We start from the raw sequence: 12,723 nt of genomic DNA on the forward strand, positions 1-12,723 counted from the left end.
TCTTAAAGAAGATATCATAATTAACTCTATGCAAAGTGGAAGAAAACATTCAGTTTGAAATATGCTATTTGTTATTACAATGCTTAGGGTACTACAAACAAACTTAGAATATAGTGTTCTCAGAACGTATCATAGTAACCCAATAACCTATGCAAAGTGGAAAGAAACATTCACTCTGAAATATGATATTGCTTATTACAATGCTTAGAGTATTACAAACTTAGATAGTGTTCTAAGAACATATTATCATAGTAACACAATAATCTAATGCAAAGTGGAAAATAATAATAAGTTGTGGAATGCTATGCTCGATAAAAATCTAACTCTTACGAATCTTCTTCGCAATATACCTCTTACCTCTATCGGAAGATATGAATTCCCGGTTCCCCCCTTGGTACCCATCAATTAAGTAGAGATGATTACCTAAATCGTGGCGACCCATAGCATCAATTTTCCACAGTTGCAACTCACCGGAGGAGTCGGGGTCCAGAAAAATCACAGTGCCTACATGACAGTGTTCTTCTCTATTCCGATTAAAGAACCCTGAAGGAAACAATGGAATTAGATCGCCCTTCAATACCACCCGTAACACATTAACTCCAATCCTTTCCATATGAGAGGCGAAGGCTTGGTTTCCCACCCGCGGGGAGGCGAAGGCGAAGACTGTGACAGGTATTGAAGGCTGCATCAGTTTGATATCATATGCACTCAACGTTGCGAGAGCTGCTCCCAAGCTGTGTCCCGTAAATGTTATGCTTAAACTTTCCCCTTTATACTTTTCCAATAACCTTGTAATCTCACTCTGAATAATGTCTCTTGCACTGTATTTAGAGAGGGATTCTTCTTTGTCTGTATAAAACCCAAGAAATCCCATGCATACCCTGACATCAGGGTTTGGATTTGCATCAGGCAGATGGCTCCAAGCGACTACCTTGAGTTTAAGATTTTGAACCCATTCCCGTGGTGTACCGGTCCCTCTAAACACAACCACGATATCACGCCGTCCAAGTCTCCTTATTTCATTTTCGTTAGTGCAAACGGCAATGAACCCACACCAAACAGTCCTCATTCTGGGTCCCCGAGTTATGTAGGACATCACCGAGGGAACACTCACAAATATGGATTCGGTAATTTCATAGCCGCAATTCTGCAAATTATCGGACTCCTGTAACAGCAAATTTCCTTTTCGACTTCGCTCGTTTACTACTGCATGATAACATACCCTTGCGAAATCCCCATACCTGAGAATCTCGGATTTGAGAGTGGAATCGAAAGGATCAAGCAGGCCTTCCCAAGAGTGCTTACCTTCTATATCTTCCCATCTACCACCAACACTGGGCTTCTGCTGCTCCTCCCCCCTGCCCTCCATTTATCAGATAAATTATACCGACCCAAACAAACACAAAGCTATATTTATATACGGGTCGCCTCCTTTAACTCAAATTAGAGATGAATGGATTGATGGCTTTCTGTAATTGATATCAGAGATGAGGGATACAGTGTAGAATGTGGATGGCCTATAAATAAATAGAAACATAATGCGTTCAGAAATGGTCTAAACACGGTTAGTAGGTAGACTCGGTCCTGGATAAATGAAAGTGGCTTCAATCCATGCAATAGTTTGTAGTGGGAAATTGGGTCGACTGACGTAATTTGTAGGAAAAGTCTTCGTCTCCTTTGTTTTGCATCATCTTTTATAAATAATTAGTTATTTTATGTATTTGCAGCCCTTGAATAACGCGTAGGAAATGATGTCTTAGTTTGAGTGGGGAAATGAGGTCGAAGACTTTTCGATACAGATTGAAAAGGATATTTCTAATTAAGAATTAGGATGAAGAAGGAATTATAGTTTGAGGGGCGTCCATGGTTCAAAATACATGCATATCTAATTATATAATTGAGTCTGTACCATCAATACTTATTATACTTTGAGCTCCATGAGCAACCGTTTGTGAGGTCTTAGTTTAAATAAATTCTAGGTTTCAAATCTTTAATTTCTTAGATCTTTTGAATGGTGAGATAAAAGAATGGTTAAAGTCGTGAAGATAAATCAAGTCTTGTTACTAATACTAATGCTAGTAAATTGGTATCAAATTTTAAGAAGATTAGTATTTCACCCCTCTTTCATTTTTGGAATAGTGACTCGATGCCCTACTAAAAGGGCTATGATTGGTAAATTTTCTAACCATTGGCTTACTAGGGGAAATATTGAAAGTTGAATTCTCTCTGCTTGGTGCTAGTTCATGTCTCACCTTTTCCTGTGGGACTCTTGATAACAAAATACTCAATGACGATGAGAGAGAACAAATCCTTGAAGAGATTCTTTCATAAAGAAATGGTCCCAAACTTTGATCCCAAGAGTTTTCACATCACTAAACTCTTAACATGAATTGGACTTTACAACTTACTAAAGAAATATTGGTATCATTACATCTTGTGAAAAATCAGTGTTTCAATAGGAATTTTTTCAATCCAATGAAGCAATCCTAAACGAAGAATCTAGAGTCTACACCAAGGTATACATTCTCAAGGATCTATGAAAAATAAAGTAATATAAATTTAGGTATTTCCTATCTAGCATCAATCTATAGAAGTTGAAATTCTCCCCTCCTACAAATTTTAGAAACCAATATCACACTTTTCTTCTCATTGTAGATATAATATTTTAAAATACGAGTGAAGCCAAAACTATTTCAAGATCCACAAAGTAGGTCAGAATCTCCTTTTTATGCTAATATATCCCTTGGAGACAATTGCGTTCCATTTCCCTTCTCACCTACTCTCTACATCTAATGTAGTTCCTAGTCATCCCTAAATCCTATCTTAGAGCCCTCCCTAGAATAAAAGGGATGTTCTAGTTCAGCTGAATGAATTGTTGAAGAAGGAAAAATGATTGAAAGGGAAGAGTGAAAGGAAATGCATGTTTACAACATCAGATACACTATATCACAACAAGAAAAAGAGAAAAGGCTAGTTATGTTTCTATAACAAAAAGAGGTGGGAAGAATTAGGCAGACTTCAGAGGTGGTTCTCAATTCATTCTTATATTTGAAAAAGTTCTTAAGGGTGGGTATCACCTCATAAGAACTATAAAAATATTATCATCAAATCCTATAGGTCCTTAATAAAAGATATTTAGTAAAGGTGAACTATAACTCCAAAAACTAGGCATTGCACTTATATAGGGATATTAAATAAACAATAAATATAGGAGGAAGTTGAATAAATAATGGCACAAACAAAAGGGTGGGCTTACATCAAGCTTGGGATCCTTAGGTGTTTTGATAATTATGTGGTATGATAGATCAATTATCATCACTCATTAATGAAGGTACAAACTAGCAACTATCTCAAGCCACTTAATCTTCCTCCAATTTTAGTTTCTCTCTTCATCATTTATTGGACTAATTCCTTTTCATAAAAAGTAAAATCTTTTCTATTTTAAAACCTATCAGTAAATAATTGGTCATTCTAGGGATATATTTTAGTGTGATTCAAAGTCACAGTGATAAACAATGTGTCCTTAATAGAATTAGTTAATCACACCATGATTTTACATTCTTTGTGCAAAAAAAATTACTGATCTTGAGCTAAATAGTTAAAACTTTACTTTGAATAATCATTACAAGGGTACTAGCAAAATCTCTAAATAATAGATCACTTCATACTAATCTCTAGAAAATATATCACTGCTTACTCTCTCCCAAATCATGAAGCATAAATGATATCATGTATTATTCTATCATCAGAGGCATGAGTTTTGATTGTTTTCTCATGACCACTCATAGGATAAGTTTTTACTTAACCCATATTTTTTCCTTTGTAAAATTTAAAAATCGATTGTATTTTCATGATGAAAACATCATAGATTAAAAAAAAAAAAAAAGTAGTGGGAATCCTCTATTATTATGCCCATATCAAGATGTTTGTACTAGTACTTAAATCTAACTACTCAAAATATCATAGTCAAGGATTAAACTAAAAATAATTTTACAAAATCCTTGTATAGAAAGAAAGAGTGGAATCTAAACTGAATTCTCTAAATGAAGAGATTGTGAGGGGGACATGCTTAAGTATTTCATAAAGAAGAGAAAACTACTAGCCAAGCTTGTAGATCTATATGTTAAGGAAGAAATTAACTTGTTATAGATGTCAAGAGAAACATGACTAGAGAAAGAAGATAAATGCACGTTTTTTTCACAATTTAAGAAATTTGATAAGAGGCTATAGCAAGGTCACCTTCATCTAATCTTCTAGGGTTTTTGTGCTCTTATACCCCTAAAAAAATTGAAATGAATTAGTTTCATTCTTATCTAACCTTCTTGACAAACGAGAGGCCTCTCATCTAGCTAGAATAAATGTGTTAGTGAGATTAAATCTTGAGGTCCTAATTACAAATATAAAAATGAGATGTTAATGGCTCCATTCATAAAATAAACAATAATGTTGGCATTGTTTCAAACACAACTTGATAACATCACTAGCCCTAATTGGTTCTCTAGAGCTTTTAAGAAATATTGTCATGTTGTTGGAAAATAAATCTTTCAAGCTTACAATAGATCAAGCAAATACAATAAAATTTAAAATCCCTAAATTGAACCTTCATCATTCTCATTTCAAACCAACCTCCCTTGAATCCTTGACTAATTTTCACCTTGATTTGGTGTCAAAGTGGGCATGAAAAAAAAAGGCCAAGGAGAATGCAGAGACTTTAGAATAGTGTGATCTCTAGCATGTCTAGGCTCTAGAGTGCAAATTGTGGAGAAGGCCAAAGTAAAAGATAATTATGTAGAGGGTGTTTCTTTATCTGACATAAACTAACTGACTTTGAAGATCAATGGCATAGTCCATGGGAAATAGGATGCAAGATGATTAAAGTCAATCTGACCATTGATTTTTCTCTATATTCAGTTTGCCCATTTTTGGCTTACTATTTTCAAATGCAGATGAGTAGATACAACCCATGCGAAGATTGAAAAAAGCACATAACATTAATAAATGCATTAGCGAATGTCATTGACACACTGTAGTGATTGACCGTAAATTAATTTTCCCCTTTTGACTTTGGCATTCACCAATGTTCTAATGGAAGTGCCTTTTCATATCACCAATAGAAATAAATTTGGCCATTCAACACTTCTACTAGTTTGGATTACATTTTTTCTTGGTTTCAAATTTCATTATGCAAATGATATGGTTAATCTTTTTTATATATATTATAATTTTTTTAACAAAACACTTTTGAACTTCAATATATTAAAAATATAAATGATACAAGTCTACGGATATGAAATATTATAAATTATTATCTAGTGTCCAAATTCTATGAGGTTTCATTCTACACAAAAGTTTTCAAAATATAGAAAAGAAATAGAAAAACATGCCATTTCAATACAACTATTTAAGTCAAATTTACTTTTAATATTATATTATTTCCATTTCATTCTAGCTATTTAAATTAGATTTATTTTTAATATTATATTATTTACTTAAGTTAATTATATAATGATATATTTATATTTATATATAATGTATAATATATAATATATTTATTTGGTATTATATAGTAATAGATTTATTATATATGTAATTTATTTTTTGGTATATTTTATAACAGATTTATAAATATAATATTATTTAAGCTAGTTATCTATTAAGTCATAAGTCTATGCTTTTACAACTTGTATTTATACTTTCATTTAGGAAAAAAATGTTACTTGGTCGTAAGTTAATATATCTTACACAATTGAAGTATATTAAAATAAAATATATTATATGTAAATTTCTTGATTTTATTTTATTAATTATTAGATTGAATATGCTTATTTATTTACAATAAGTTAAATAAAAAAAAAACATGAAATATATCTTATTATAATATATGTTTAATTTTTTTTTGTTATTTAATTATATAATAGATATCTTATATTTAATATAATATATTATATATTATTAAATAAAAATATAAAAGTAATATAAATAATCTTATTATTGGAAACTACTTTTCTCTTTATCTATTTGTCTTCGTCTTCTCTTTGTATCCATCCATCTCTCTCATCTCTCTCTCTCTCTCTCTCTCTATATATATATATATATATACCCCTCTATCTCTATTTCTCTCTTAGTCTCTACATCTATCTTGCTATTTGTCTATCTCTCTCTACGCCTCTATCTCTCTCTATTGCAAACATAATGTGAGCCTCTTGGTAGGCCCAACTGACCTCATGTACTACAAAAAATTATGAAAAAAAGAACCAAAGTTTTCCTATTTTGACCTTTCACACCGAAGAACCAAAAACTATGTGAAGTGATGTTAGGAGAGTTGTAAAATAAATTTTATCGACAAAGAATTTTAAAGATGAATATGGCCAACCTTAAACCACACACATCAAGTCTAAATGTTTAGCACTTTTAAGTTTAAAAATCAAAACTTAATGTGTGTGATATATATCGTCGTGATGAATATAAGTGATTTATGCATTTGAATTGTAGTTGAACAAGTCATTTTTTGGTAAAACTCTTTAATGCCATTTCCACACGTCTTTCACAATTGTTCTTCTTTGCAAGGGAAAAAACACAGCATTTCTTAATATAATTTCTTTAACGCATGGTTGTGGTATGAGCATCTTCTTAGTTTAATTGGCCACAGTTGAATAAATAAAATATCGAATTCAACTACTCAATGGAAATCAAACTATTCAAATGATGTGGCCTGCAATTACTTTTATTCAACTGGCCATTGAATTTCTCATTTCTATTTGAACTGGTATTCATTTTATTTTGAATAAATAAATTTAATAAAAAAATACATTGAACTAGGAATCATGGTAGTTAGATGCCTTTCTGTAAAACCTGTGATAGTTGTAGCATACTATAGCTTGTTTGAAATTCCCATGCGGTTGACTTTATTTAGATATTATTCCTTAAGATTTTTAAAGATCAAACCGTGAATAATAAAAAAAAAATAATATATTTTTTTAACTTTTTTAAGACGAAATGGTCCATAATAATATTTTTTAGATAAAAAAAATTATTATTATGCATATATTAGTCACGACATCTGTAATGTTAGCATTGTTAAGTTGGCTGTTCTTGTCAGCACCAAAGCTTTCTATTTTTGATGTTCCCTCTATTCACTCAGTCCCATCAATTAAGAAATGCCTAAAACTTGAACTTGAGGAAACTATTTAAATTTTGGAGTTCATCCTTAAGAAAAATAATTGAAAAAATTTTTAACAGAAAATTGAGCGCAATAAAAGCTAGAATGTTTAAGTTATAGCAGGAACTCAAGAATATGTTGTTATGGCTTTTTATATTTTCAGATCTGCAATATAGAATGTCAATCTTAGGTCAATCCTTCTTTTATACAAAATTAGAGATGTGAGCGGGCTTGGCTTGTTGTTCATAAGGAAGAGCCACACTATCATGGACTCACACATCTACTAATTGTATGTTATTGGAATTGGTTGAAATGTGCGTCCAATGAGCTATGCTAAAGAAGGATAAATTACACAAAATTGATTGAATACAAATGGTATAGAAAAATGTGTAGAAGAGACTTTTAGATCTAGGAAAGAGATACAAAGAGGAACGAAGTGTTGAAATTTGGTGTTGATTATACTATACAATCGTGCTTGGTGCTTCTTTCCTGAAGGTTGTGTCATCAAGAGATGATGTTGAAAATGGGGTCAAAAGCCTACTAGGTTGTTGTCCTCTAAATTTTAGGAAAAACTATCTTGACTCTATCTCCTAGCTCTAGTGTCCTAGGTTTCATCATTATTCAAAGTTTGATACTATTTTTCATTGTTTAAACTATTTTACTATTTTTCATTGTTTAAACTATTTTACTTTATCATTGTCTCAATCACAATATTTAGGTTTGAACTTACATACCTTAAAAGAGGGGAAAAGGTTGCATTGTATAAGGGCTTGCCTATGTCAAAAAGGCCATGTTAGTGCTCACACATCCACAATAGTCACCGCATGCTCCCTTAGGGGTAAAGGAAGATAAACAACATGAATTGAAATGATCACCTTAGGCATGTAACCCTTCCTTGAATCTCATGTAAGGTTGTGTTGAATTTCTCCCATGAAATCCTACAAAAGGTCAGTACAACATGATAATAATGATGAATCATAAATAATGAATTATATACTTACAGTAGATTGTTGTATGTTTGATAGTACTCTTATACTTTTTCACTTGATTTCCATTGAGTTATTTGGATTAGAGAGATATATTTTGAAGATGTTTCAAATAAGAGAGGGATTCACTTTTATAGGCAACTAACACCTTTTCATAAGAAATCTTTTTGAGAGAGGCTCACATAAGATTATATCCATTAAGGGCCCAAAGATAACATCTAAAATATTGAATTTAGAGCCAAATTTGGAGGCCACTAGCACCGAGCACTAGTGTCCTAACCCTTTTGACAATTCAAAAGTCCAAACTGAGAGGAAACTACTATGTGTGTGAAATTTGGAATTTGCATCTGAAACACAAACACTCAATAAATCATTGCACGCATGGTTAGTTGATCAAAATCAATGAATGTAAAACCATAACAAGTTGACCTATTGCCTCCTAAAAGATGCAAGTATAAATTTTCTCTCATATTTATCTGAGCAATACCAGTGACTAAACTACACCAAGATGGAGAATTTAATCTATATGAATGCAAGATTAAGCAAATTAAGCTAGATGGATGCAAACTATAATATCAAGTTATATGATTCTATCAAGCTAACATGATTAAGCTAATATGATTAAGCTAATATGCAATAAACTAAGATGCAATATTCTCAATTACTCTAGAGAAAAACCAACATGATAACAATGAAATCTCTAGCCTTTTATGATTGAGAGATGAGAGCCTAAATTTATAGAAAATCTAGAGAGAAAGCAACGATCAAGATTGATTGTTGATGAGCGGTCAAGATTCTCCCAGAAGTAGCATAATCCAGGTGATTTGATGTGATTGGCTTCTTTCTTCAGATAAGATTGAGCTAAAGTTGAGATAAAATTAGAAAAACTAATTTATTCCATTTTCCTTTCTTAAAGAAAGCTTTCTTTAATTTATTCCTTTTTATTCAATTTTGCTCCTTTTTTGAAATTTCTTTTTCAAATTATCTCAAATTAATTCCTTTTTCAAAATAATTCCCTTTCGTGATTTAAATGGAAAATTAATTTATTAATTAAATATGCTAGGATATTTAATTAAATAAATAGGATAATTGATTAAAGATATTTTGATGATTTATTTAATTGAAAAGATTAATTTGCCACGTGACATTGATGATTTAGGAATTAATTAATTAGGTGCCCAAAATTGATTTAATTTCCTTTGGTTAGGACCTTGGTGATGTAATCGAGATTAGGGGCCCATGGTTTAGATGACCATTTTTAGGGTATTACATTTGCCCCTCTTTGAATTGATGTGCAAGTAGTGCATTGATTCAAAGAATAGTTGATGTCGAAGAGATATTGGTTCTGAACTTGATGGATCATGAACAGATGAAGAGTGAGATATTCATCTTGATTTGAAGTGATGAAATTGAATAGATTGATCAAAGCGATACCAATCCTAAACTTTATTGAACTAGGATCAATGAAGAGCAAAGATACCGATCTTGAACTTGATGGATCAAGAAGTGAATACCGATCTAGAACTTGATTGAACTAGAATCAGTTGAGCGAAGAGATAATAACGATTTTGAACTTGATTGAACAAGAACCAATTAGCAAAACATAATGCCCATCTTGATTTGATGCGATGAAACTGAACACCTATTTGGATTGAGTGTGTGATTACTATAAAAAAGACTCTTTAAACCCTTGATTAGGCTTAAATGAATAACCAGCTTGATGAGGTGTGATGAAACTGATTATTGTTAAGAGACTGATTCAGATGAAGACAATATCACCTTGATTTGGTGCGATGAAATTGATATGCCCCTAGAGATTGATTTGATTTTAAGAACCTCAACTTGACATGATGCGACGAAGTTGAGATTCCCCTACCAATGAGGTCTTGTTTGATGAGATTTGATTGATGATCGATTAATCTTTGATTGAAAAGATTTGTTGCTCGACTTTTGATGAAGATTTGAAAAAATAATTCTTGACTTTTGATGATGGAATCATAAGTAGGATAGCGAAGCTCTTCCACTAGGAACTCATAACCAAGTTGTGTTTCTTGTAGTTGTGGTATAGATGCCAATGTTTCCATAGAATCTGCTGCTCTATTTGTTGATCTAGGAATATGTTGAAATGAAACAAAGACAAAGTATTTCTTAAAGTCATCAACCATTCTTTTATAGGGCATTAATTTTTTATTCCGAGTTTGATACATATCGTTAATCTGGTTGATTATAAACCAAGAGTCACCATAGATGTATAGCTCAACAACTTTCCATTCAATAGCCAGTTTGATTCCATTCACCAAGGCTTCATATTCTACAATATTGTTGGTACAAGGAAAGAGGATCTTGTATGCCTTTGGAATTGAGTAGCTTTGAGGAGTAATAAAAAGAATCCCAGCTCTGAAACCTTGTTGAGTAAAAGATCCATCAAAGAACATATTCCAGGATCGCTGCTCGTAATATGCATTATGGATTCATTTAGAAATCCTATGTTCAAAGGTTGATTATCTTCAAGTGGAGTGCCAACAAGTTGATTCACAATGACTTGTCCTTTTATAGCTTTGCATTCTACATACTCAATGTCAGATTATGTGAGTATCATAACCCATTTAGCCAATCTCCCTATGAGTGTTTCTTTGCTTAGAAGATATTTTAGAGGATCAATCTTAGCACCTAGCCTGATAGAATGTGCCAGCATGTAATTTCTCAATTTCTGTGAAGCGAAGATCACTGCCAAACAAGCATTCTCAATGATAGCGTATTTCATCTCATAGGACACCAACATCCTGTTGATATAGTATATAGCTCATTCCTTGTTGTTATCATCATGTTGAGCCAAAAGTAACCCTAGTGATGTGTTAGTAGCCGATACATAGAGAATCAAAGGTTTGCCTTGAATCAGTGGCATCAAAATAGGTAGATTGGAAAGATATTCCTTGATCTGTTTTAGGTGTTTCTCACATTCTTCATCTTAGTTGTATGTAACTCCTTTCCGTAATGCTTTCATGAACGGTTGAGACTTATCTGCTAGCTGAGAAATGAAGTGTCTTATTGATTGGAGCCACCCTTATAGAGTTCTCATTTGACTTACATTCTTTGGAGGTGGCTTTTCCATTATAGCTTTAACTTTTTCTGGATCAACTTCAATCCCTTTTTCTGAAATAATGTATCCTAGCAATTTGCCAAATGTAACTCTGAATGCACATTTCTTAGGATTTAGTCTGATTTTAAAATTTTCTATTTTGTCTAATATTAGACCCAATTCTGAGAGTGTTAGTGAACAAATTTTGCTCTTTGCATTTAAATGATTAATTTTAAGACTCTGTTACCTTCTTTTAAGAACAAATGGTTCACTGAATAGTTGGGTAGGCGTTTGTTCAATCACCTCCCTCTGAATTTTTGCCTAGGTACAGCTCCCTATCTAGATTTTTCATAAAGTGTGTTTTTATTTTTTTTATATTTATATTCAAATGAAAAGATTTTAACCAGAAAGCATATAAGGCCACCTATATCATTCTTGGATGAAAGGCTATAACTTTCCTCATTTCTCATAAATAATGGAAACTATCTTCTTAATTTTCAAAGTATGTAACTACAGTAACTGAAACAAAGTTCAATATACTTCTTCCAAATAAAGACGAACAGATTCAAAGAAAATGAATCCACCCGCAAACATTAATCTTTTCCAGAGTAAACAACACATTCAAAGGAAAGAACATCAGAGGAATAATGAAAAACTGCAATGAAATAATCAAATACTGTTACTTGATCGGATGAACATATGCAAAGACATGTTATCTATTCGGATTAAAAATACACAGATCTTTCTTCTCCCCAAAAACAATATGATCAAATTTCATATATATATCTTTATGTAATCAAAGACATAATGATACATCAGCTAATCTTTTTCCACCACAGTCCTCAACCATCTGATTCCTCCTTTGATTAGGAATAGAAAATATCAAAACAAACACACGTCCAATTTTTTTTTTAAATCAGTTACTAAAATCTAACCATTCTACCATCGGTTCTACTTAATTTATAGACTAAACGGGGGGTGGGGGTCTCCTTGAAAAATTGACCACTCCCTGATAAAACAATTACGAAACCAACAGAAAGTATTTTGGGACAGTTGTCCCAAAGTTTTTGCATAACTATGAAAAATATTTTTTTTAAAAAATAAAGAAAACTAGCCCAAAGCAGATGCATTATGTCATATTTCATCATCATCCTTTTCTCCATCTTCACGAGCATCATGAGCAGCCGTGAGTTCTTCGATCATTGATTGGCTTGGGACTTTCATTGCATTAAGCTTTGCCTTTGCCACCTCTTTATTCCACTTGTGTTGCACCATCTTCTCTGAGTGCTTCGGCAGTCGATCATTCCCAATGAAAACCATAGATTTGATCCTAGCCACTTTGGTTATATCCTCCGGCGTGAAACTACTCCTAACTCTGATCTTCTCTATGTTCAACTAGAAAGACTTGACTACTTCCTGTGTACTTGACTTGCAGATTCCTAGTTCCCAGTCATGATCGGGATTAACCACTTTATTATCTTTGACAATACTGCTATGCA

At 32.4% G+C, this 12,723-nt stretch overlaps 1 protein-coding gene across 1 annotated transcript; it reads right to left on the reverse strand.

Moving 5' to 3' along the window:
• Window positions 1–319: 319 nt before the first annotated feature.
• On the reverse strand, window positions 320–1,369 carry LOC131045424 (phospholipase A1-Igamma3, chloroplastic-like). The gene has a single exon (XM_057979007.2). It carries the CDS (start codon window positions 1,367–1,369, stop codon window positions 320–322), a length of 1,050 nt encoding a protein of 349 aa, XP_057834990.2.
• Between the last annotated feature and the right edge of the window lie 11,354 nt (window positions 1,370–12,723).

The sequence above is a fragment of the Cryptomeria japonica genome, chromosome 7, assembly GCF_030272615.1.
Source record: "Cryptomeria japonica chromosome 7, Sugi_1.0, whole genome shotgun sequence".
Taxonomy (NCBI): Eukaryota; Viridiplantae; Streptophyta; class Pinopsida; order Cupressales; family Cupressaceae; genus Cryptomeria; species Cryptomeria japonica.

Coding starts and splice junctions, on each gene's coding strand:
- LOC131045424 (XM_057979007.2), bottom strand. CDS start 1,369: ATGGAGGGCAGGGGGGAGGAGCAGCAGAAGCCCAGTGTTGGTGGTAGA.